At 35.4% G+C, this 26,394-nt stretch overlaps 1 protein-coding gene across 1 annotated transcript in view; it reads left to right on the plus strand.

Annotated features, from left to right (window-relative positions):
• The first annotated feature begins 2,225 nt into the window (after positions 1–2,225).
• Positions 2,226–26,394, plus strand: part of LOC118191993 (uncharacterized) — a 44,778-nt gene continuing 20,609 nt past the window's right edge. The window contains exons 1-3 of the mRNA XM_085822954.1: positions 2,226–2,408; positions 9,009–9,055; positions 13,551–13,655. Of these exons, the coding sequence (XP_085679080.1) occupies positions 2,270–2,408; positions 9,009–9,055; positions 13,551–13,655 (291 nt within the window). The 5' untranslated portion in view covers positions 2,226–2,269. The remainder of the gene's footprint in view (positions 2,409–9,008; positions 9,056–13,550; positions 13,656–26,394) is intronic.

Consider the following 26,394-nt stretch of genomic DNA (forward strand, 5'->3'; position numbering starts at 1 on the left):
CGTCGGTCTCTATCCCCCAATTTCGTTGGTCTGCCGAGTCGGGGCACATTCCGACAATCACCCCTCACCTTCCACTTCTTAATAACATAGGCCACTGTCGATATTGGGTACTTCAGATCGCTAGATATGTCCCTTAAGGATCGGCCACATTTGTTATACCCGATAATTATACCTTTCTCGAAATCAGAGAGTTCCGAACTGGGAGGCATCTTGCATGCGACTAAAGCCGATGCTGCTTCCTACACGATATATATATACGGAGTCCGTGACGTACCTTGGGACCGCAGATATCGTCATTTCCATAGGTGTCCAAATACTTATTGGTAGTCAGTGTATAAATCTAAAACGATGCATAAAAGAAATTAAGCAAACAAAACAAAAAAGAGTCAGGTTTTCACAGAGGATTCAGTATTTCTCATTCAATTAATTCAGTTCTCATTTCGCGACAAGACAAAAATACATAAAAACTCAAAATATTTTCGTTAAAAATTACGAAGTAAATCTTAAACACTTATTTTCTCGAATAAATTTCAGATTGGATTAAGCATGATTTTATTCACAATAATAAAAGAAGACGTTATTTTTGTTGTTGCGAAGCTTAGTTTCTCTAGATTAGCAACAAATCCTCTAATCTGCCAAGTTTCAAATGTGAACAAACATGTCCACCATGCCAAAAATAATTACCGCCATGGTAATAAAATTAGCCGCACTTAAACAACTTTTAAATTGGTGATAACTCTATAAGTATTGCATGCAGATTTACTAAAGACATGAAAACCTTAACCGAAAGATAAGAACATAATTCAATCATTTTTAAAGCAAAAACATTAACAATTTACAAACATGTAAAAGTAAAGAAACTGAGATCATTGAGCCAAGTAACAGATGGATATATATATATATGTCATAATAAGAGCAATTCACACATTTTTATCTTACATATATTGGTTGCAATGTATATATATATATATATATATATATATTTATATACCTTTGGTTCGGCCGATTGCAACCAAAATACGATGTGCACATCTACATGTTATAGCAGTCCTATATACAAAATTTCAACGTTCTGAGGCTACTCGTTTTTGAGCTATGCGAGATACATACGTACGCACAGACGCCACAAAAAATTCTCTTCAGAATTTAATTTAAAAGAATTTTATAGTGTTTTGGGGGTAAAAAGTCCTTTATTCTGTCCTTACGTGCAGATGTCACACAAAAACATCGTTAAATTGTATTCGATAGTCGCCAAAATGGATATTTTCCTTGAAATATGATACCCAAAATTTTTCGTGATTAGAATACTTCCTTTTTACTTCGTACAAGAAAGTAATAATGTATTTACTATATAATTACTGTTGACCTTAGGATGCTGAATACTTAGGATCTTGGGGAACAAGTTTTACTATACACGTTTCGCCTCAATTTTTAACTTTCTAAGTCGAACTATTGCTCAGAAGATTGTGCACTGATTTGGTTTCCATTATATGTGAACTGCTTATGTCAAATTTATCAAGCGTAGGAATTAAATCAATATTTATGCTCATTAACGTCATTTTTGCTTTGCTCGATTCCTAGTTCAGTATAAAAAATAAAAGAAAGTTGAAACATGCAAAAGTGTATGTTGCTATATAAATATGTTTACCTACTACAGCAATATATTTAGTTCATATAGTATGCATAAATTACATTTTATATCAACGTTTCTGTTATAATAACTATTTTTGTATTACGTATTTTAATAAAATTCAAATGAAAAATTCTACTTCTGCACTAATATAATTTAACAAGGCTTGTTTATTAAACGTAAATTTCATGACTACATTTTCTAATAAAACTTTTTAAGAATACTGAAGCATTTTAGAAACAATATAGTAGAAAGTTTTATACAAATAAGGAAACCTAAAAGTTTTGTCTTTCATTATGGTATGTTGGAAATGAAATCGTGTATATTTAGAGGAAATCGTTTTCTTGATATTGTAACATATTAACTACTATTTTTGCATTAACTAAATTTTTGCTATTGTAGTACATTATGAAAATTTGGATTTATTCCAAACATTTCATACAGAAAATTTCCTGCAACAAGAAGGACAAAGTATCATTTATGTGCTTGAAGTAAAATAAAATTAAATATTATATTTTTCACTGCTTTCATTCTTGGCTGGGTGTGGTTTATAAAATAGTGATTCATAGCCTATTTGGATAAAGAGAAGAGAGGCGATATTAAAAGTAGTTGGAGAGCAAAAATTCACCAATTGTTATCATGGCTTGGTTTGGCAACTGTCTATATTTTATTGTAATGTTATATTTTATAGAGATCCTTTCCAACGTAATGTCAGAAGATGACGAGGATGTTTACGAATTTTTTTTATGTTTTAGGAGACAAGTTTGTGAATGTGAAGGTATGTTTCAAGTTTGTTATACTGGGTACCATAGTTAAGCTTCTACAACAAATAAATTCCAGCCCTGATTTAATATATAACAATGAGGGAAAATTGCCTTGCAAAGATAATGCAAATAGTGATATTTCTGCTACATGTATGCTTAAATAATAAAAAAGCTTGTTATTAAATACAAAACAATTTTAGCATTTTTAATTTAAATCATATTTAAAATTGAATTAGAACAATTTCTCAAATTAACAATAATCCCCATTTAGAGATAATTTCTTATATTTCCTTTAGTATTGTTAAGTTTGATCTTAAAGTATTAAAATTAGTATCTGTTTTGTCTCCTGATCCTGTAGTAATCGAATATATTTCGTAATAATTTACATAATTAGGGTAGGGTATTTTGTATAGGTAGAGATGCAGGAAAACGTATGGGAGACATTAACGGTCAACTGGTAATACCTTTCCATATTAACTAACTCTTAAAAAAATTGCAAATTGCAAGCCTCATAACAGTTTAGAAAGAAAAGTTGAGAAAATGAGCAATTGAAGTTTTCCAAAGGATCTATTATAGTACGTTATTGTAATTATTACCTATTATGGTACATTATACAATCTACCGTACACCCCGCATCCAGTATTTAATAAAAATAATTATTTAGATTACAATATAGTTTAAATATAAATTGAACAACTGTTTTGGTGTAAAACAAATAGAAGGCAAACATAATAAGTAACATAAATAAAATAAGTACTAGGAGCACAATATTATAATGAACTGCTGTAGAGACATTAGATATTTTTGGAAGCAGACAAGATGAAAAATTAGCAACGCCTTCTCCGGGAATCGAACAAGAGAACTGTGTAGAGAATTTGTCTGATAGCGTTATAAAAACTAGGTGAGTGATTTTCTGATTTATGGAAATCTTAATTTTATTTGATTCTGAATTATTTATTTTAAGGCTTTAATTTTGGGGAAAAACAGATGCTTCTGGGAATATTATTTAGTTTAAAAGAATATTATTTATTTTACTTTATTTGCAAATTTTGTACAAGCTTTGATTCATTGTGAAAAGAAGCAGGGAAAGGGAGTCAATTTTTTGCTAAGTCATGATTTCGCGCGCTTTGTCCTTTAGAATGTTCTAGAAGGAATTTTCATTGTGTAGTTGACCTTAAGAGAGGAAGTACGTGACAGAAAGGTCAAAGGTTGCTACTTGACTTTCGATATAAGTCATTCAGGTTTTTGGCGATTGAGGGTCCGGTTGTTGGCTAAGTGAAGAAGGGTGCGCATGCGCGATCACCCTTATTTCCGCATTCAGGGGTTGAAAACGCAAATTTTGCCAAAATTAAGGGGGCGATAATTGAAGCCATTGTGGGAGCCCGCATTTGTGAAGGAGACGAAGAAAATTCGAGTTGGAATCACTTTCTGACTGGCTTGCTGAACTTACTTTTGGAGGTTACTCTTGAAACTTGCTTGAAAAAGATGTAATTTACGAAGAGAGATGCTTCCCTGCCGCGTTCTGGTTAAAAGGCGAAATTGAACCGGGCGAGTGACTTAAGACTTTCAAGACCAGGCGGATAGCCGTGCTGGGCAGCAGTGCTCCTGTTTTTCTGTTTTACAGAGGTAAAATAACTTCGTCATTATGAAAACCAGTTACCTGCGTGTTGACTTAAGACTTTCAAGACCAAGCGGATAGCCGTGCTGGGCAGCAGTGCACCTGTTTTCTGTTTTCCAGAATTAAAGTAACTTCGTCATTATGAAAACCAGTTACCTGCGTGTTGATTTAAGACTTTCAAGACCAAGCGGATAGCCGTGCTGGGCAGCAGTGCACCTGTTTTCTGTTTTCCAGAATTAAAGTAGCTTCGTCGTTATGGAAACCAGTTACCGGCGTGTGTGTTTCGCCAATAGTGCCAGGACAGGACAATGTCTTCTGAAACTTCCATTTGTGACCGTAAAAATGAGCCCCGCCGACGTCAACGCTTATTAGGATACGAGTCCTCCACTTCAAGAGCAGATAAGTTTTTTTTTTTTTTTTTTTTTTTTTTTTTTTTTGTGTGTGTGTGTGTTTGAACTTCAAGTAAGGTTTCTACGATTTTCCTTGGAATGTAAATAACAACGTTGAATCTTAATTTAATTCACAGGCTTTCAATTGTTTCCCTTTCCCCTTCTAAATTACCAAGACAAACCTTAAGGTTTTTATATGAATTTAAATGTAAAAAAAAGTAAATGACAAATTGAAGAATTCCCCTTAGACTCTCTGATGAGGATAAGATTTTATTTATTTATTTATTTATTTATTTATTTTTTGATGAAATTGAATAAACTGATATTTAATCTGGAAACCTATTACAGTATGTTTTCTTTATATATTTAATATGTTTTTCCTATATATCTTGTATATGTTTTCTTATGTTACGATCCTCTCACGGCGCGGTCCCGGGATGCATTTTTCACAACGCAAATGCTTTACCGTTTTACCTATACGATCACTAAAAGTTTGGTAATTAGCAAATTCTTAAGAGTTTAGTTTCCTCCCTAAGAGGAAGTAGAAACCTCCCATGGCAAGTAGTTTCTTATTTAACACTGGTGCCGTGAAGTAAGCTTCATAACACAACGGACCTCTGGAATACCGGCCCAACGTGCAGAACCACTACACCACGAAGGGAAGTCTGGAGAAATACCTTATACTGTAATAATCACACTAAGGAGGTACCCATGGAGTTATTATAGTAATAAAAGGTTTTTACAGGTCTAATAGTATACTAGACTATTAGACTATTATATTTTATAGGTCTAATAGTCAATTTGTGAGGATTTTATGTGATTATCCTCTTTTAAGGGCCATGATAAATTGTAATGATCAGGAATTCTGTGTTCCCCCACATATGCTTTGAAGTTCGCCATATTTCTTAACTAGAAATATGTGGGAAGGGTCGATGTCCTGCTATATAGTAATCTAATGAAGGATTCGTGTACAGAGATGCGAAACTTAATTGTGGATCAAGTTATATGGGTGTCTTCCCTGCAAAGTTCCCAGATCTTACCAATAACTTGAAGTAAGTTGTTTTAGTTTCCACTTGAAATTTGAGCAAAGCCATAAAATGATGACTTCAATACCTTCTTGATGAAGATATGGTTCTATGGCTAATTCATCTGCCTGATTATTACCGAAAGGCCACTATATCCTTTGGTCCATGAAATTTAAGTTTTGTAGCTTGGAATTAAAGAAAGAAGCGAATTAATAGCGGAAATAATTGGTGAGGCAAGTAAGAGATTCCTAATCACTAAAATAGCGGCTTGTTAGTAATTTTTATGTTACGATCATTCAGATTTTTGAGAATAGCTATTTCAATCGCTGCCTTTATAGCTGACAATTCAGCCTGGGAAACACTATAAGTATTATGGGGATGATCATTTTAGTTGATTATATTTGAAAGGCCAGTTTGAAAATAGACTGCTCAACCAACGTTTCCTCCAATTTTTGATCCATCAATATATATATACGGAGAAGAACTACTTAAATTTTCCTCAAACATGGGGAATTTTGTTTTGCTGAAACGAAGTGCTGGATGAATAACATTTGGATTCTTTCTCTGTTCATAGTTGCATAGCAAAAACGCTTGAATATTAAATTAAGAAGCTTGCGTCATTCTGCATTGCTTGATAATGGAAGAGCATCAGCTAAAATATCAAGAGCTATATTTGAAGCTGTGCCATACTGCAAAGAGTGAAAGGCCTTTGAATTGAATTTAAACAATTAATCTTTCTCGGTGTCATTGGCTGTGCCCGAATTCTGGCTCTAGTTTACAATTTTTGATATAACTGTTTTTAGAACAATCTGTGTTATATGGTGATTTAAGCCCCAGTTTTATCCATGCAACATGCTTCGAGGCAAGCAGGTATTAATGCTGTACGATGTTTAATATTTTGTAGATGAAGAATCCGGAATAATTTCTTGTATCTTCTCAATCAAAATACCTTGATTTTATTCACAGACTTGAGCTAAGGCTTTATTTAGGCTTTGGTTTGTGGATTACTAAGATTTGAAACTTACTACAGGAGATTTTAAGCAGCTTCTGAATTCCGCAAAGATGGATTAAATAACCTGAGTGTTTTATTACAATTATCCTGTAAAATATGTTTGTTACAACCGCTTGTAATAAATTCAAAAACAGGTGTCAATTTTTGAGTGGTCTGGGCTAAGGATAAGCAATGATGTTTAAACTGATATTCCAGAGATATACACTCGTATGGCGGTTGAGGTGTCCTTGTGTGAAGGTGCATATCAGCATTAGGATTAAATAATTTAGTATTCATTGCTGGCACAATGAACTATGCTCTTCATTTATATAATTTAAAAGGTAGTTTAAAATTATCTGCCCAAAATCTGGATACTGGAAACAACTTTATTTTTTTATCAGAATAACGTTTTTAAGCACACGGCCCTCAACATTCGCTTTTTGGATGTCTATGATTGTCCAAAAATTCTGAAACAACCACCTCAGTCACCAGATTTAAACCCAACAGAACAAATCTGGAGGGAATTAGAGGTTAAAGTACGAAGACACAACATTAAAACAAAATTCGAAATAAAAACAGTAATGATGGAAGAATGGAGGAACATTGATGCAGTTATCACAAAAGAACCTTTGTGAATTCTATGCCCAGACGTTTGAAAGCTCTCATAAATACTGCAGTATATACTACAAAATACTAACTGACAGAAATACTACAATATTTACTAATATGTGCAGATTTCTTTAAAGCGTACGAAGACTTTTGTGAGGTAACCCTTTCATTACATTTTTAATTATTTATTTTCCAAAAAAAGTTTTAATGTGTTCATAAAGTAATTAATGTAATTTTTCTAAGAGAAATTCATAGATATTATTAAACATGTTCATTTTTAAATATTAATTTTTATTATTAAATAAAGCAATATTTCACTGAAACTGGTAAGGGTCCGAACACTTTTGTGAGCCATTGTATTCACAAAACTTTAAACTGTATTCAAAAAGAAAATATGTAATAAAAGAAATTAAATACTTTTAAGTAAAATTATTAAAATGCACTGAAAAACATGAAAATAAAATAGACCGTTAATATAATATACCGCACACAAAGTTGCTAGCTGTAGCCAAAGAAAAGTGTATAAGTTCTATGTACACCTGAAAAGAAAACGTAAATATTTCAGTATGAATGAAATCAGTTCATTCATTCCTAGCAATAACAAATTGAAAAATATTTTATTGTTGCCAAACCAGGAAACAAAAGTATTTCAGATCACGTATGACATAATGATTTTAAATTAATGTAATGTAACAGTTTTCTCTTAATATCAATGCAAGAACTAACGGGGCAATAACATATTGTGTCAATTATGGTAACCTGAAACCAAAATGTTGCCAACAGCAGTTAGTTATTTAAAATGCTGACACAAAAGAAAAATGTTTGACGTAAAAAGACATCACTAGCAATCGTATGCTTTCTTCAACGTCAGAGTATGACGTTATATAATAATAATATATTTAAAGTTTGACAATTCTATTTTTATTTCATATTTTGTAAAACATAACAATTTTTATTAACAACCTCTACGGTTTGAAAGCGATCAGTAGTAACACTTTTTGAAATACAGCAGATTTCTTATCTTCAGCCCGCGACACTGTTGCCACTCAGATAAATGAATGCGAAAATTAGCGTTTTAGAGTTTTTAATTAATATTTTAGACTGATTAAAGTCGTACGATGATGAAAATGGTCGAAATGGCATTCTACGAATTTTTGGAATCCGGAGTACACTTTTCGAGATCAGTAGCAACACTATTCGAAATACAGCAGATTTTTATTTCCAGCGCGCGAGACTGTTGCCACTCAGAAAAATGAATTCGAACATTACCGTTTTCAGAATTTTTAATTAATATCTCTGCTGATTTAAGTCGTACGAAGATGCGAATGGTCGAAATGGCATTCCACGAATTTTTGGAATCCGGGGTACCTCTCTAGAAAGTCAATTGTCTGCTTTTCCGGAGGAAATATTATCACAAACAAACCAGCAGACAGACAGACAGACTCGCACAGATTTTTAATAGTATAGATAAGAATCCGAAAATGTACTGTTAAAAACGGGCGCGTGTCTTGTGCCAAATTGAGCTAGATATGTCTATTTCAAAAATGTTTTGTCAGAAATAAAAGTGTGTTGAATCGGCCAGGTTGCTTCTTCATTTTCATAAACGAAATTGGACCTCATGCATCTACATAACTAACATAAAATTATTACATTTATAAAACGCAGAAAAGTATTTCAGATCGATTTATATATAGTAAGTACACTGGAATAAAAATAGTTTTTAATTAACGATACTTTTCTGAGTAAAATTAACTTTTAGTATGGCACTAATTTAATATTCTACTCAATAATTAGTATTTATTATTCTAATGTATTAAATTTAAGATAAAAATTAAAATGCAAAATAAGGCAAAAAAGAGTCATAATTTCAGTTTTGACTTTCATGTTGCATTCAGCAACTGGATGATAGATCGCGGTACATTTTATTTTTGAAAATTAATAGACATTTTCTAATGCTTTAAAATGATTATTATTTTATATAGGTGGTGCAGAGAATTATGGGAGATGTTACTCATTGTTAGAAGAAAAGGTAAAATTTTTATACAAATTTTTTCAGCTCTACTCTTTGAAAAAGTAAATATAAAATTTATATTGATTTTCTGAACTAACAAATAAGGGAGAATTTTAAAAGGCTAAATTTAGTAAAGTGAAATAAATTACTCTTGCATCAATTCTTTGTATTTCTAATTCAAATATATTTACTATAATTTATTAGTTAAATATGATAAATAAATTAAAATTTTACTTTAAGTAACCATTCAAAATTAACAGTAATTATTGATCTTGAGTTTATTGAGATTACAACAGAGCACACTACTGCTATCTGCCTAAGGAAAGAGATGCCTTCGTGGAAGCTTTTCTAAGGGAAATAGTCTAGCATACAATTTACACATGGGGGGGGGGAAACCACGAAAGCTCCCGCACAAGCGGCCCTCTCACCTAAAATCGAGACAAGGCCAGAACTATCAGTGTTCTGCGAATTTACCGCTCGGCCGCTAGTGAAACCAGTAGCCACTAAAAGAAAAACATATTCGAAGAAGTATCCTATTAAAGATGGATCGAGTTACAAAATATTCGAAAAAATTTGGTTTGGTTTATTTAATTACGATAAAGCATTCGAGAGCTATCTACCTGAGGGGACGGATGACTTTCTAAAGGAAACCTGCTCCTATACAGGTTACGCATGGGGTAAACCACAAAAACGCCCCCGCAGACAGCCCATTCTTGGGATTCGAACCTCGTGCTGAACTACCAGTATTCGGCGAATTTAACGCTCGACCGCTGTTCAGCCCTCGGAAGATTTTGAAATCATAAATTTTAAAAGAACATTCTTAAATATGCCAGATATGTCGTGTCTACTGGATAGATGTCGCACTTAATCGAATACCAACAGAACTATCGGGTCAGTACGCATTAAGAGTATGCGTGGAATTCTCTATGACGCATTTACTAAAACAATTCAATTTTGGACCTGTTGAAACATGTCATCGTTTGACTAACATAGTATTCAGTTCATAACCAACTTTCGTAAATATCGAACGCATTTTAGTACCCATAGAAGATGAATATAGATAATCGGCACAAACGTGCTGTGCTACATGATTTATTTTCGTGTGGTGAATCTGCCAGGTTTGCAGCGATAAAAATTAATCGTGTACATGGTGAACACACTATTAGTGTAAGGACTTCCTAGAAATGGTTTAAAAAATTTTAAGTTGGAAAACGCAGCATTGATGATGAGCCCCGTTTCAGGACGTTTTGAACTGTTAGAACCAAATCAAAGGATTAATTCAGAAGTTTATAGTGAACAACTTTGCCTGTTGTTTCATAATGACAACTCTAGACCGCATACGGCTCGAACAACGCTGCAAAAAATTAGTGAATTTAATTGGGGGCTTTTGCCACATCCTGCTTACTTTCCAGATATTGTCCCAAGTGGTTTTTACTTATTTCGTGCCTTAAAAAAGTTTTTACTGTGAAAAATATTAATTATAAACAGGATGTACACAATGAACTTTCAAGTTTTTTTCTATCGAAACCAGAGTTTTTCTACAGCAATGGCATAAAAAAGCTGCCTGTAAGGTGGTGAGACATTGTAGATAATGAAGGAAAATATATAATTGATTAAAATGTTAAATTGTGTTTTTTATATTATTTAAAAATTTATCAAAAAATGCGCACGAATTTATGGACTGACCCAATATCTATAGTATTTTTCCCCTTCATTCGCTGTGTACATGCGTATTAAGCATTCGTCGATAATGATCGAACTCAACAGTAATTTATTTATTTCGTCACCCAGAAGACTGCCTGAATGCATTACAGACGAAACATTCATGTGACACACTTGAGGATGAAAATATATATATATAATATATATACAGGCAAACATTTAACCGGGAGTCGAATTCATACCCGTTCCTAAAACTAGCAACCAGCTTCAGCTAGCTGCTATAATACTACCCAATGCAGCTCTATGAAATATGCAACGAAAAATAGTCTTCCCCAGCATAATGCAAGCAATAACAATGCTTATTATAAATTAATTTAAGGTTAAATTTCAACCATCCTTGCTCGTTAAAGTTATCGAAAGGAAAGACCTGCGATTTTTAAATTTGGCATTAAATTATTTCAAAGACAATTTTACGTGCTATGTAAAGGAATTTGTGGAATATTGTTCATTTTTATTTTTTTAAGTATCTTAATGGTGTCTTTAAATGCCTTATTAAATTCTAGAACGTCTTTCTAAGTCGCTTAACAGAATTAAATACATCAAATAGCAATATGTATATGTAAAAACTGATTTATTTTAATTTTTTCGGACTCAATTTGTGTAAATAAAGACAGCAAGAAACTGCCGCTATTTTCGGTCTTGCTAATGCAACTGTAAGAGGATTTCCAAATTAAAATAGAGTGTAGGAGATTTCCAAATTAAAATGATAATGCCTAGGAATTTAGCGTCTTCTACTAAAGTTTCTGCTCAGGTACCTCTTGAATTCTCTCATCAGTAGTTCAAGTTGAAATATCTAAATATGCAAACATAGTTTCTTGTACGGGTATTGAAACAGTAGAATTGCAAGAAAGATTCAGTGCAAAAAGTAGTGTGTTAATCTCAAAATTAACCTTATATCTTCAATATTACTATCCGGCTTCGATTAATCCGAATTCCGTATAGTCTGGTTACAAATTTCAAAACATACAGAATTTTAGTTGATCAAAATAAAAGTAAATTCTAAATAATTAGTGCACAGAATTATCTATTTAATACATAAATAATCTATTCACCTGTTTATACGGTAAGGTCTCTTTTTAGTGTGATTTAACTTTATGCAATTGCAAAGTTACGCACTGTGATACATACTTTCTTTTTCTAATGGCGGGTATTTAGCCAACATAGGCTATGCCACTATTGAAGCCTAAAGTGGCGATCATATTGTTGTGAAGGCACTTAAATAGGTGACCACCGTTGAATCCTATGAAGGAACGGATATTTTACAACCATGCCTTTCCCGGGATTGGAACCGGGTCCTTTGGTACAGTCGGTTTGGTACTCTAACCAGTTAACAACTGGACAACAATAAACAATTCTAGAATAGTTTAAATTTTGTCAGAGCTTATTATAAAAGTTGATCCCAAAATTAAAGCTTTAAAGTTCTTCCAACAATGAGGAATTCAATAACTTGCTACGAAAAAAAAAGAGAAGAAATATGAATAATGATTAAAGAAAATATTTAAGGACAAGGACACTGCAGTTTTCACAGAAGAAACATGCAATTTTTAAGATTATTTCTAATAAATGTATTAGAATTTATTAATCGTATTTTATTTATTGAAGAAATAGGAATAAATAATTTTGCAACCAATTAAATATTTTTATTTACTATTTACTTCCTCCATTAGTTTTCTTACACGCAGTTACAGCCACCCTACCGGTATAGTGGTTAGCGTAGCTGATTGTCGAGCGAACAGCCCGGGTTCGAATTCCGGAGAAGGCATGGATGATTGTAAATGTATAGTGTCCGTGCGGCATGGGAGGCACTCTGAATATCCGAAAGTCCTCTCGAGAGGTTTGTGATGTAGGGAAGAGGGGCTGAGACCCTCGAACTCGTTCCCGGGGGTGCTCTCCATCAAAATTGGGGGCAGAACTGAGTTAAATCACATTGTCACCTGTAAGGTGCTCAAGACCGCTGCAAAAGACAGGCGTAAACTTGCACTCCTTGCCATGAGGAATTTCGTGGGCTTCGGCTGACTATAGGTCAGACAAGGTTGCGTTAGCAACAACAGCAACAATCAGTCCAGAATACTGGCGGAACCGATTACTCGGGTTCGGAGATGTACTGCTCTCTATTTAATGTTTTTCGCAGAACCCTGTCAAATGTAATCGATTTGGAGCAGATACAGATGTCCAGTTTTTTTACGGAAGATTTACAAGAAACCAAAGCATGAAACATTAATATCCAAAACTGTCTCCCCCCTCCCCCCCAAAAAAAGAAAGAAGAAGAAGCTTAAAAATATGAATCATTTCTGTATTTGATTACCTACTTAAAAGACATAAACACTTTAATGTGCTCTGTTAGAAAACTGAAGTATTTCTTGTTACAAAAGGTCATAAGCGATTCTTTATCAGCGACATGGAATTTAGATTTATTATAATCTAAATTCCATGAACCATTAAAATAAAAAATTTTAGTTATAAAATTTTTGAAATTGCTGTTATTGATAATCGTAAAAACGTTATCTTAGCTATTATTTAAAATAAATACATGAGTTTAAGTCCTTGTCGCTGAAAGCATTTCTTTTTGAGCTTGAGATATTATTTTCTTCCTTTATATACAATACATGTCATTAATTTAAGAATCCCACTGTGTACAAGTTAAATTAGAATTCAAAACAGTGTTGTAAAATGGTTTACTCGGTGATTATTTTATTATTTACTCGGGGATAATTGTAATTATTTTTACTTTTCTCATTTGTTTACTACTCTATTATTATCATTATTATTATTATTATTATTATTATTGTAGAATGATCAGTGGTTATTGGAAGAAATGAGCAAGTGCAATCTTGGCAAAATCACTAGCTACAATGATATGGTAGTACTGATCTGTTCTAACTCTTCTCAAGAATTTGTAAGCATTTCATTTATATTTTGAAACTATCAACCAATAACTATATTTCATGAGATCCCGTTATAAAATGTCATAAAAAGTCTCAGAGAAAACATTACAAAAGAAAAAAAAATAAAAAAGTGACACTAGCATATATGTAAAAGCGAGTATGTTAAACAAAGTCGTTGTAGTAGATCCGTTGAAGCAGATCCGTCTTCTCCATAGCATCGTAATAGGAGAAATAAAGAAACGTAAAAAAGCCTCTTTACACTATAACATGTTTCGAAGTGCACTAAAAAGTGAAAAATAAATTTTTAGCAATCATATTAATACTTTTGATCACTTACGACTAAAATCAAAATCGTGAGGTTGTTTTACCAGCGTCACATTTTAAATTCGAAATGTAAACAAATTTAAGTGAATTTATCAGGTTCAATGTTCCGTCTTACTTTCTTCGGGAACATGCAAGGACCTGACTCGGAACAGAGAGCTTACTAAAGTTATGTTCAATAACTGTGGGAAGTAGACAGGATACACAAGAAGGGGTATACAAAACCCTTTATTTTTCTCTATTTACAATAACTTCCGTACTTCGGAATACAAAGACCCACTACTTGTGGTCTAAACGTAAAAATATAAAAATAAAACTAAACTCTAATTTGACTTTGAAATAATAAACGTGGAAGATTGACCTTATATTAACAGGAAGCCGTATGTAGTACAGAGACAACACTACAATACGTTTAAAGTTATCAAGAGGATTAAACCTCTGGCCTGGAAGGCAACCAGCAACTGAGTAAAACTTCTAAGGTAAGCGGCCTGCTTCGACTAACTGCTTCCTCTCTCTCGCTTGGCAAAAAGCCACAACTTAAATACTTGGCGTTCGCCAGACAAACTTTGCATAAATACTTTAACGCTTATAATTCTGGCCGGAAGTAGAAAATAAGAAGTGATAGTAAAGATTTAAAATAAAATAAACGTTAGTAAAACTTAAGATCCTTACATACTTCCCGCCAGAGTTAATTAGTTTGAAACTGAGGTCTAAAACGACCTTGTTGAAAACTTTTAGCTCTAGAATCTAACGCGAGGCGAATCTTTTACAAACATTTTTCGCTAGAAACTAGAAATTTAAAAGAAAGAAATTTGTTTTTACAATAGCAGCTCCCAGGACACAATTTTTTCATCTGTACTGCATCTAAACAGGAGCTTTTATTCAAATCTGGTTCCTTCCAGAGATCTGGAAGGAAAACTAGTTTAATGAAATGTTACACAATGAAATGGCAAGTAACATGTATAATTATATTTCTCTTAACATTCTTATTTCATTCATGACTATTTTAATTCTCTCTCCCCGTGCTCTCTGACATGTGTTGTAAAAGAACACCAAACACGAATGTGTTTCTGTCTACGTGTTCAACACTTCCTCCTACAATCAAAACACTAACGTGTTAAAATTCAACATACCAAGACCTCGTAACACACCCTAATTTCAACTCTAAACCCTGAGGTACTATTCTGAAAGTGGCTAACTCTGAAGTGTAGCGTCAGAGAGCCTAACTACATCATTCAACCTTTAACACATATTCACCATGATTTAGTCTTTTTACAGTCACACGAATAAAAAAAATTTTAACATTACTTTCACTTTTACCATATCACGGTATTTCTTAACATTTAAAATAACAGTTCACATTGTATATAAGAACATATTAACATGCCGTTAATTTTACACATTTGAAAACATACATTAGTAGTACATTGTTAACTTCTATTCTTTTCAAAGCAAGTGCCAATTCTTTCTACATTGAAATAATACATTTCAAAAAGTCTTTCAGACTAAAACTTCTTTCTTGCCGGAATGTTTTAAATAATATTTATACAATAACTTTTTACAATATTTAAGTCTTTACACAACGCTATTATACATCAACTTTAGTTTTACGCGCGAGTAATTGAAAAACATAATACCAAAATCGGTAACAACTCATTTCTCGCGCTTTTGGCGATAAAGGTAGACCTCGCATGAGGTAAAACTTCTTGAAATCTGCCATTTGCAGTAAGAATGAAAGATTAACTTAAGTTTGCAAAGTAACATAAAATTTACTTATCTTTGTGATATTCGGACATTCCTTTCTGAGCCCAGTCCTGGAAAGTAGCATAGATTGTTGTTTGATTTATCATCCTTCGTGTGCGGGCTCGCTCTTCAGTGCCTTCCTCTAGAAGCTTTCTTTTTTTTCCAGATCGGTCACTCTTGAATACCTTCTTTTTCGCCTCTGCCTGTGGTCTTGGCCGTTTGATGGCAGCTGGTCTTGGCGGAATCGGGAAACTTCTTTCGTGTTCCTGCTTGGACCTCGTTGCTGGCCGTTCAAATTTTCCTTGTAACTTTTCCTCCGCCGCTGGTGGCCCTTCCGCAGTTCGGCGACATTTGCTGCAGAGAGTCCTGTCGGATGAGTAGATCTTCCGTTTTAGAGCCGGGTTATAGTTGCCGTCATTTCTCCTGGCTCTCTTTGCATTCGTCGTCCTTCTCCCTTCTTCATTCTGGGGGTGTTCGTGAGCTCTCTTTTCTGGACGGTGGAACGGCTTTTTTTCTTGTTACCTTCAATTTTCCCGCGGGGAAACTTTCTTTTCACTTGCTCCTGCCTCTTAATGGCTTGCCCTTCTACTTGTCGTTGTTCCACCTCTGGAGCTTGTGCCTGCGGTGTCTGCCGTGCCGGATCCTGCAAAAGATCTGTAAATATTTGCATTTTATTACGATCATAGTAGGGTTTGATTTGATCAATGTTTGCGGAGCAGGTTTCACCATTCTTGGCTTTTAACACTACTACAGCGTGAGTTATTTTTCTATGACATATGGTCCTTCAAATCGTGGAAAAAATTTGGCAGTTTTATCTTCTGGTGCTGAAGAAAGTGAATGCTTAATTTTTAATACTTCATCCCCTACTTTATAAGTTACTTCCCGTCGTTTCAAGTCATAATATAGCTTTTGTTTTCTCTGTGCTACTTCAGTATTCTTTTTTTCTTCTTTAATTAGTTTTTCTATATCACCCATTTTAAATTCTGGGGCTCTTTGTTGCACATAAAATAATTTATCTAACGGCGTTATAATCTTTCTGCCTAAAAATAACTCAGCAGGAGTTTTGCCCGTTGTATCATGTTTTGCGGTCCTAAGGGCGAAAGCAAATTCATTGACATAGTTATCCCAGCTTTTATGAAAATTTTTAACATAACTACGGATAATTTTCACTATATTTCTATTGACCCGTTCCGCTATATTTGATTGCGGCCGATACGGGACCATTTTTAAATGACGTATGCCCAGTTTTTGGCACATGTCTTCAAATACATCACTTACAAATTGAGGACCATTATCCGATATAACGTTTAGGGGCGCCCCGTATTTTAAAAAAATATATTTATTTAAAATAGAATCAGTAACTAATTTCGCGGAGGCTCGTTTTAAGGGAACAATTTCGGTCCACTTACTAAATTGATCAACCATAACAAGGAGATACCGAACTTTTATTTAACTGACTTTTTGGGAAAGGGCCCAATAAATCGATGCCAATTATTTCATTTGGAAATTCGGATTTAATACTATTTAGAAACCCGCCCGGGCGGAAATTAATATAATTAACTGCTTGACATGTTGGGCAGGACTTGACATACGCCCTTGTTAACTTTTGCAGTTCAGGAAAGTAGACTGCCTCGCGTACGCGTTGGATAGTTTTTCGAATACCAGCATGAGAAGCTAAAGGGCTGTCATGGAGCTCCTGCAGGATATTTAATCTAAGACTAGCTGGGATAACAGGTCGAAATTCGTTGTTGGAATTCGTAGTTTTTGTATAGAATAATAGACCATCTATTAGTTCGTAATGGGCCGCCCTATTTCTTATCGCCACAATATCTTGGTGGCTAAAATTTTCAGGATCCTTTAAATACTCATAAATGCTTCCAAACTCAGGATCCTTACCCAGTTCGGTTACTACAGTTTCTCGGGAATTTATTGTACATGCTGTGAGCATTGCCACCCTTACGGTATTACCTTCTTCATCTATTTTAATTCTGGATAGGGCATCTGCTACGATATTTTCCTTTCCAGGGGTATGTTTGATTACCAGATTATATTCTTGTAGCTTGAGTGCCCATCTTATTAACCTTGGGGATAAGTTTTTCCCTGAGTACAATCTAGTTACCGCCGCATGATCAGAGTACACTGTTATTGGCGCCTTTCCAAAATAGACTCGGAACTTTTGCACTGCTAACAGAACTGCAAGTGCCTGTCTCTCGGTCGCGGAATAGTTTCTTTGTGTTTGATTTAAAGTTCGGCTAAGAAATGCCACGGGCTGTTGATTTTGCGAAAGTACCGCTTCTACCGCATAATCCGAAGCATCCGCTGAAATTCCTAAATTTTCATCCTTTTCAGGAAATTTCAACACAGGGGCTTGCGTTAATGCTTGTTTTAATTTTTCGAAAGCACTATTGGCTTCGGCCGTCCACGAGAATCTTGCCTTTTTCCTTTTTAATTTTAACAATGGCTCAGCGATAGCTGCAAAATCTTTTATAAAGGACCTATAATATGAACAAAGTCCTAGAAAAGAAGAGAGCTTCTTTGCCGTGTTTGGAGTCGGATACTTTTATACAGCGATTATTTTTGATTCGTCTGTCTCTATTCCTTTCTGAGATATTTTGTAACCTAAATATTTTAATTCAGGGGCTGCAAATTTGCACTTTTCGACATTAACTTTTAGACCGGCCTCATTTAATAAAGAAAACACCTGTCTTAAATCCTGTACATGTTGGTCGAGATTATCACTAGTAATAATGATATCGTCTAAATAGATAAATGTGGACTTTCCAAGAACAGGTCTTAACACAATGTCCATACATCGCTGAAATGTTGCCGGCGCCCCTGAAAGGCCAAGCGGCATACGCAAAAATGCATAAGTGCCAGACTTGGTTATAAAAGCAGTCTTAGGCACGTCCTCAGGCCTAACCCCTATTTGAAAATAACCAGTCGTTAAGTCTAAAGTCGTCATATATTTGGTGGATGTTATGTTCCTTAGAATTTCTTCAGTAATAGGTAACGGATATACCGGATATTTAGTTATGGAGTTTAATTTACGGTAGTCAATTGCGAATCTCCACCTTTTTGGATGTGTCAATGGATAGTCATTATTTTTCTTACATAAAACCATAGGGCTAGCATAACTACTTGAGATGGGCGTTATGATCTTTTTACGTAGCATATAGGTGATATGCCATTCTATAATTTTTTCCTTATTCTTATCATACCCGTATGCTTTGTGGCGAACTGGCATTGAATCTCCGGTGTCAATACTATGGTTAGTAACCTGAGTAAATCCTGGAATATCACTAAATAACGAAGCAAAATCACTTACCACTTGTCGGATTCTTCGCTGTTCTTCATTAGGCAGGTGGTCAAGATTTAACATCGGCGGTTCTGCCTTTTCTCCACGAACTGGTATCAGATTCAATGTTTCTTCTAACCTTCTTCGGAACATACAATGACCTGACTAGAACAGAGAGCTTACTAAAGCTATGTTCACTAATTGTAGTAAGTAGACAGGATACAGACGAAGAGTATACAAAACCCTTTATTTTTTTCTTTATATACAATGACTTCCGTACTTCGGAATACAATGACCCTCCACTCGGGGTCTAACTTAAAAGATATCAAAATAAAACTAAACTCTAATTTAACTTTAGAATAAGATTGGCCTTATAATAACAGAAAGCGTATGTAGCACAGAGACTGTGAACACTACAATACGTTTAATTTATCAAGAGGATTAAAACCTCTGGCCTGGAAGGCAAAGTAGCAACTGCGTAACTTCTAAGGTAAGCGGCCTGCTTCGAACTCACGGCTTCCTCTCTTTTGCTTGGCAAAAAGGCCACACTTAAATACTTGGCGTTCGCCAGACAACTTTGCATAAACTCCTTCACGCTTATAATTCTGGCCGGAAGTAGAAAATAAGAAGTGATAGTAAAGATTTAAAATAAAATAAACGTTAGTAAAACTTAAGATCCTTACATACTTCCCGCCAGAGTTAATTTGTTTGAAACTGAGGTCTAAAACGACCTTGTTGAAAACTTTTAGCTCTAGAAACTAACGCGAGGCCAACCTTTAACAATCATAACTTAGCTAGAAACTAGAAAATTTTAAAAGAAAGAAATTTGTTACAATAGCAGCTCCCGGAATATACAACAATCTTTTTTCTTTTTCATCTGTACTGCATCAAAACAGGAGCTTTATTCAATTCTGGTTCCTTCCAGAGATCTGGAAGGAAAACTAGTTTAATGAAATGTTACAGAATGACATTGTAAATAACATATAGAATATACTTTTCTTAACATTCTTATTTCATTCATGACTATTTTAATTATCTCTCCCCGTGCTCTCTGACATGTGTTGTAAAAACACCAAACACGAATGTGTTTCTGTCTATGTGTTCAACACTTCCTCCTACAATCAAAACACTAACGTGTTAAAATTCAACATACGAGACCTCTTAACACACCCTAATTTCAACTCTAGACCCTGAGGTACTATTCTGAAAGTGGCTAACTCTAAAGTGTAGCGTCAGTGAGCCTAACTACATCATTCAACCTTTAACACATATTCACCATGATTTAATCTTTACAGTCACACGAATAACAAATTTTTTAACATTACTTTCACTTTTACCATATCACGTTATTTCTAAACATTCAAAATAACAGTTCACATGTATACAAGAACATATCAAGATGCCGTTAATTTTACACATTTGAAAACATACATTAGTAGTACATTGTTAACTTCTATTCTTTTCAAAGCAAGTGCCAATTCTTTCTACATTGAAATAATACTACATTTCAAAAAGTCTTTCAGACTAAAACTTCTTTCTTGTTAGAATGTTTTAAATAAAATTTATACAATAACTTTTTACAATATTTAAGTCTTTATACAACGCTATTATACATCAACTTTAGTTTTACGCGCGAGTAATTGAAAAACATAATAAGAAAATCGGTCACAACTCATTTCTCGTCCTTTTGGCGATAAAGGTAGACCTCGCATGAGGTAAAACTTCTTGAAATCTGCCACTTGCAGTAAGAATGAAAGATTAACTTAAGTTTGTAAAGTAACATAAAATTTTACTTATCTTTGTAATATTCAGACATCCTTTTCTGGGCCCAGTCTTTAAAGGTGCTGCAGACCGTAGCTTGGTTGATCCTCCTTCTTGTACGGGCTCGCCCTTCAGTGCTTTCCTCTGGAAGCTTCCGTTTTTCACCACTACGGCCACCCTTGAACATCTTCCTTCTGTCCTCTGCTTGTGGTCTTGGCCGTTTGAAGGCAGCTGGTCTTGGTGGAACCGGGAAACTTCTGTCGTGATCCTGCTTGGACCTCGTTGTTGGCCGTTCAAATTTTTCTTGTACTTTTTCCTCCGCCGCTGATGGCCCTTCCGCAGTTCGGCGACTTTTGCTGCGGAGAGTTCTGTCGGATGAGTCAATCTTCCGTTTCACAGCCGGGTTATAGTTGCCGTCCTTTCTCCCGGTCTTTTCCACATACGTCGTCCTTCTCCCTTCTTCATTCTGGGGGTGTTCGTGAACTCTGTTTTTTGGACGGTGGAACGGCTTCTTTTTCTTTTTACCTTCAGTTTTTCCGCGGGGCAATTTTCTTTTCACTTGCTTCTGTCTCTCATTGGCTTGCCCTTGTACTTGTCGTTTTCCCACCTCTGGAACTTGTACCTGCGGTGTCTGCCGTACAGGATCCTGCAAAAGATCTGAAAAGATTTGCATTTTATTACGGTCATAGAATGGTTTTATCTGGTCAATGTTTGCGGAACAGGTTTCACCATTTCTTGCCTTTAACACTACAACAGCGTGAGTTATTTTTTCTATAACATATGGTCCTTCAAAGCGTGGAAAAAATTTGGCAGTTTTATCTTCTGGTGCTGAAGAAAGTGAATGCTTAATTTTTAGTACTTCATCCCCTACTTTATAAGTTACTCCCCGTCGTTTCAAGTCATAATACAATTTTTGTTTTCTTTGTGCTACTTCCGTATTCTTTTTTGCTTCTTTTATTAGTTTTTCTATATCACCCATTTTAAATTCTGGGGCTCTTTGTTGCACATAAAATAGTTTATCTAACGGTGTTATAACCTTTCTGCCTAGAAATAACTCAGCAGGAGTTTTGCCCGTTGTATCATGTTTTGCGGTCCTAAGGGCGAAAGCAAATTCATTGACATAGTTATCCCAGCTTTTATGAAAATTTTTAACATAACTACGGATAATTTTCACTATATTTCTGTTGACCCGTTCCGCTATATTTGATTGCGGCCGATACGGGACCATTTTTAAATGACGTATGCCCAGTTTTTGGCACATGTCTTCAAATATATTACTTACAAATTGAGGACCATTATCCGATATAACTTTTAGGGGCGCCCCGTATTTTAAAATATATTTATTTAAAATAGAATCGGTAACTAATTTCGCGGAGGCTCGTTTTAAGGGAACAATTTCGGTCCATTTACTAAAATGATCAACTATAACAAGGAGATAGCGAATTTTGTTTAACTGACTTTTTGGGAAAAGGCCCAATAAATCGATGGCGATTATTTCATTTGGAAATTCGGATTTAATACTATTTAGAAACCCGGCCGGGCGGAAATTAATATAATTAACGGCTTGACATGTTGGGCAGGACTGGACATACGCCCTTGTTAACTTTTGCAGTTCAGGAAAGTAGACTGCCTCGCGTACGCGTTGAGTAGTTTTTCGAATACCAGCATGAGAAGCTAAAGGGCTGTCATGGAGCTCTTGCAGGATATTTAATCTAAGACTAGCTGGGATAACAGGTCGAAATTCGTTGTTGGAATTCGTAGTTTTTGTGTAGAATAATAGACCATCTATTAGTTCGTAATGGGCCGCCCTATTTCTTATCGCCACAATATCTTGGTGGCTAAAATTTTCAGGATCCTTTAAATACTCATAAATGCTTCCAAACTCAGGATCCTTACCCAGTTCGGTTATTACAGTTTCTCGGGAATTTATTGTACACGCTGTCAGCATTGCAACTTTTACGGTATTACCTTGTTCGTCTAATTTAATTCGTGACAGGGCATCTGCTACGATATTTTCCTTTCCGGGGGTATGCTTGATTACCAGATTATATTCTTGCAGCTTGAGTGCCCATCTTATTAACCTTGGGGATAAATTTTTCCCAGAGTACAATCTAGTTACCGCCGCATGATCAGAATATACTGTTATCGGCGCCTTTCCAAAATAGACTCGGAACTTTTGCACTGCTAACAGAACTGCAAGTGCCTCTCTCTCGGTCGCGGAATAGTTTCTTTGTGTTTGATTTAAAGTTCGGCTAAAAAATGCTACTGGCTGCTGATTTTGCGAAAGTACCGCTCCTAGCGCATAATCCGAAGCATCCGCTGAAATTTCTAAATTTTCATCCTTTTCAGGAAATTTCAACACAGGGGCTTGCGTTAATGCTTGTTTTAATTTTTCGAAAGCACTATTGGCTTCGGCCGTCCACGAGAATCTTGCCTTTTTCCTTTTTAATTTTAACAATGGCTCAGCGATAGCCGCAAAATCTTTTATAAAGGACCTATAATATGAACAAAGTCCTAGAAAAGAAGAGAGCTTCTTTGCCGTGTTTGGAGTCGGATACTTTTGTACAGCGATTATTTTTGATTCATCTGTCTCGATCCCTTTTTGCGATATTTTGTAACCTAAATATTTTAATTCAGGGGCTGCAAATTTGCATTTTTCGACATTAACTTTTAGACCGGCCTCATTTAATAAGGAAAACACCTGTCTTAAATCCTGTACATGTTGGTCTAGATTATCACTAGTAATAATGATATCGTCTAAATAGATAAATGTGGACTTTCCGAGAACAGGTCTTAACACAATGTCCATGCATCGCTGAAATGTTGCTGGGGCGCCTGAAAGGCCAAACGGCATTCGCAAAAATGCATAAGTGCCAGACTTGGTTATAAAAGCAGTCTTAGGCACGTCCTCAGGCCTGATCCCTATTTGAAAATAACCATTCGTTAAGTCTAAAGTCGTCATAAATTTGGTTGATTTTATGTTCCTTAAAATTTCTTCTATAATCGGTAACGGATATACCGGATATTTCGTTATGGAATTTAATTTACGGTAATCAATAGCGAATCTCCACCTTTTTGGATGCTCCAAAGGATAATCATTATTTTTCTTACATAAAACCACCGGACTAGCATAACTACTTGAGATAGGCGTTACGATCTTTTTACGTAGCATATCGGTAATATGCCATTCTATAATTTTTTCCTTATTCTTATCATACCGGTATGGTTTTTGACGAACCGGCAATGCATCTCCGGTGTCAATACTATGGTTAGTAACCTGGGTAAATCCTGGAATAGCACTAAATAAGGAAGCAAATTCACTTACCACTTGTCGGATTCTATCTTGCTCGTCATTAGGCAGGTGGTCGAGATTTACCCTTGGCGGTTCAACCTTTTCTACACGCACTGGTTTCATCGTCAGCTTAAGAGACGCTTCATTAAAATCCAGTGTAGCTTGTGCGTCTGAAAGAAAGTCTATTCCTAGTATTAAGTGTGCTTGCAAATTCTTTACTATAAAAAACATCACCTTTACTTGTTCGTCCTTGATACGGATGTACAAAGGTACTTTACCTACGCACTTACATTGTTCTCCTTGCGCCGCTAATACTGTTGTATTATCCGCATTATATATGCGGTATTTGCGAAAATACTTTCTAAAAAAGACTTCTGCCACACAGGAACACTGCGCGCCGGTATCCAGGAGTGCGGTGGCCGGGATATTATTTACCAAGACTTCAATCTTCGGAAGAGTTAAATTTTTCACCATTACTGTATTTAACTTGTAGGAAGAGGGGTTTTCGTGGCCTTCGGATTTCCGCACCCTCTCGTCAGCAGAAATCCGTTTTAGTTTAAATTATTTTTCCTTTCGGTGCTTTCCTTCTTTCTCCACTGGCCTTGAGACTTTTTTCCTGGGTTGCTATTGAACTGTCGACGTTCGCCGGCTGTTTTTGAATGCTCGGGTTTCCTTGCCCACTGATTCGCTTTTTCTCCGTAGCCATGTGCTTGAGTTTGCTGTAGTCTTGGCGTACCAAATTGGTTTCGCTGTTGATATTGGCGTCTTCTTTCAATGTCCGCCGTTCTTCTACTTTCAAACTGGATTGCTAGCTCAAATAACTTTTCCAGTGTAGTCGGATTTCTCAATTCAATAAAGTCTTGCACTTGGGGTAGTAACCTCGGCAAAATCACTTGAATTATTTCAGGATCCGGACGGTTTCCATACAAGAGCTTGAAAACGTGAATTTTTCTTAAAATAAACCTGGAGATGTTTTCCATTCTTTGTTGATATATACTGAAAAGTTCTGTTTCTAATTTCGCACGATCCCTTACAACAGGGAAGGCTTTTAGTAGGGCAGTCTTGAAATTTTCGTAGGTATAGGTGGGACTTCCTGCTTGACCCAAGAGACTTCTGCCGATACATTTGAACCAGTTAAGCGCTTGGCCCCTCAAAGCGCTGGTAGCTAAGGTAACTTTTTGAAACTCGTGCACGGGGTAGAGCATGAAGTGGTCATCCAATTTTTCCAAAAAACTGGTTACCTGTGAGTGTCCATTAAACGTTGCTTCTGGTTTCATCGAAGCGCGCATGGTCTGGAAAATATACCCAAATCCTTCCAGGGCGGCAGCTGGCATTTCTGGATTCTGAGCTGTTTCTGCAGGCAGCACAGGTTCTTCTTGAAACTCGGCCATGGTTATTCTTCGTCGGGCGCCACTATCAGGTTCAATGTTTCTTCTAACCTTCTTCGGAAACATACAATGACCTGACTAGAACAGAGAGCTTACTAAAGCTATGTTCACTAATTGTAGTAAGTAGACAGGATACAGACGAAGGGTATACAAAACCCTTTATTTTTTTCTTTATATACAATGACTTCCGTACTTCGGAATACAATGACCCTCCACTCGGGGTCTAACTTAAAAGATATCAAAATAAAACTAAACTCTAATTTAACTTTAGAATAAGATTGGCCTTATAATAACAGAAAGCGTATGTAGCACAGAGACTGTGAACACTACAATACGTTTAATTTATCAAGAGGATTAAAACCTCTGGCCTGGAAGGCAAAGTAGCAACTGCGTAACTTCTAAGGTAAGCGGCCTGCTTCGAACTCACGGCTTCCTCTCTTTTGCTTGGCAAAAAGGCCACACTTAAATACTTGGCGTTCGCCAGACAACTTTGCATAAACTCCTTCACGCTTATAATTCTGGCCGGAAGTAGAAAATAAGAAGTGATAGTAAAGATTTAAAATAAAATAAACGTTAGTAAAACTTAAGATCCTTACACTGGTTTCATTGTCAGCTTAAGGGACGCTTCATTAAAATCCAGCGTTGCTTGTGCCTCTGAAAGAAAATCTATTCCTAAAATAATATGTGCTTGCAGATTCTTTACTATGAAACACATCACCTTTACTTGTTCGTCCTTGATACGGACATACAGCGGTAATTTACCTATACACTTACATTTTTCTCCTTGCGCCGCTAACACTGTTGTATTATCCGAATTATATATACAGTATTTCCGAAAATACTTCCTAAAAAAATCTTCTGCCACACAGGAACACTGCGCGCCTGTATCCAAGAGTGCAGTGGCTGGGATATTATTCACCAACACTTCAATCTTCGGAAGAGTCAAATTT

This window comes from Stegodyphus dumicola, chromosome 8 (assembly GCF_044657685.1).
Source record: "Stegodyphus dumicola isolate Sdum_Otavi_A_Nest chromosome 8, ASM4465768v1".
Lineage (NCBI taxonomy): Eukaryota > Metazoa > Arthropoda > Arachnida > Araneae > Eresidae > Stegodyphus > Stegodyphus dumicola.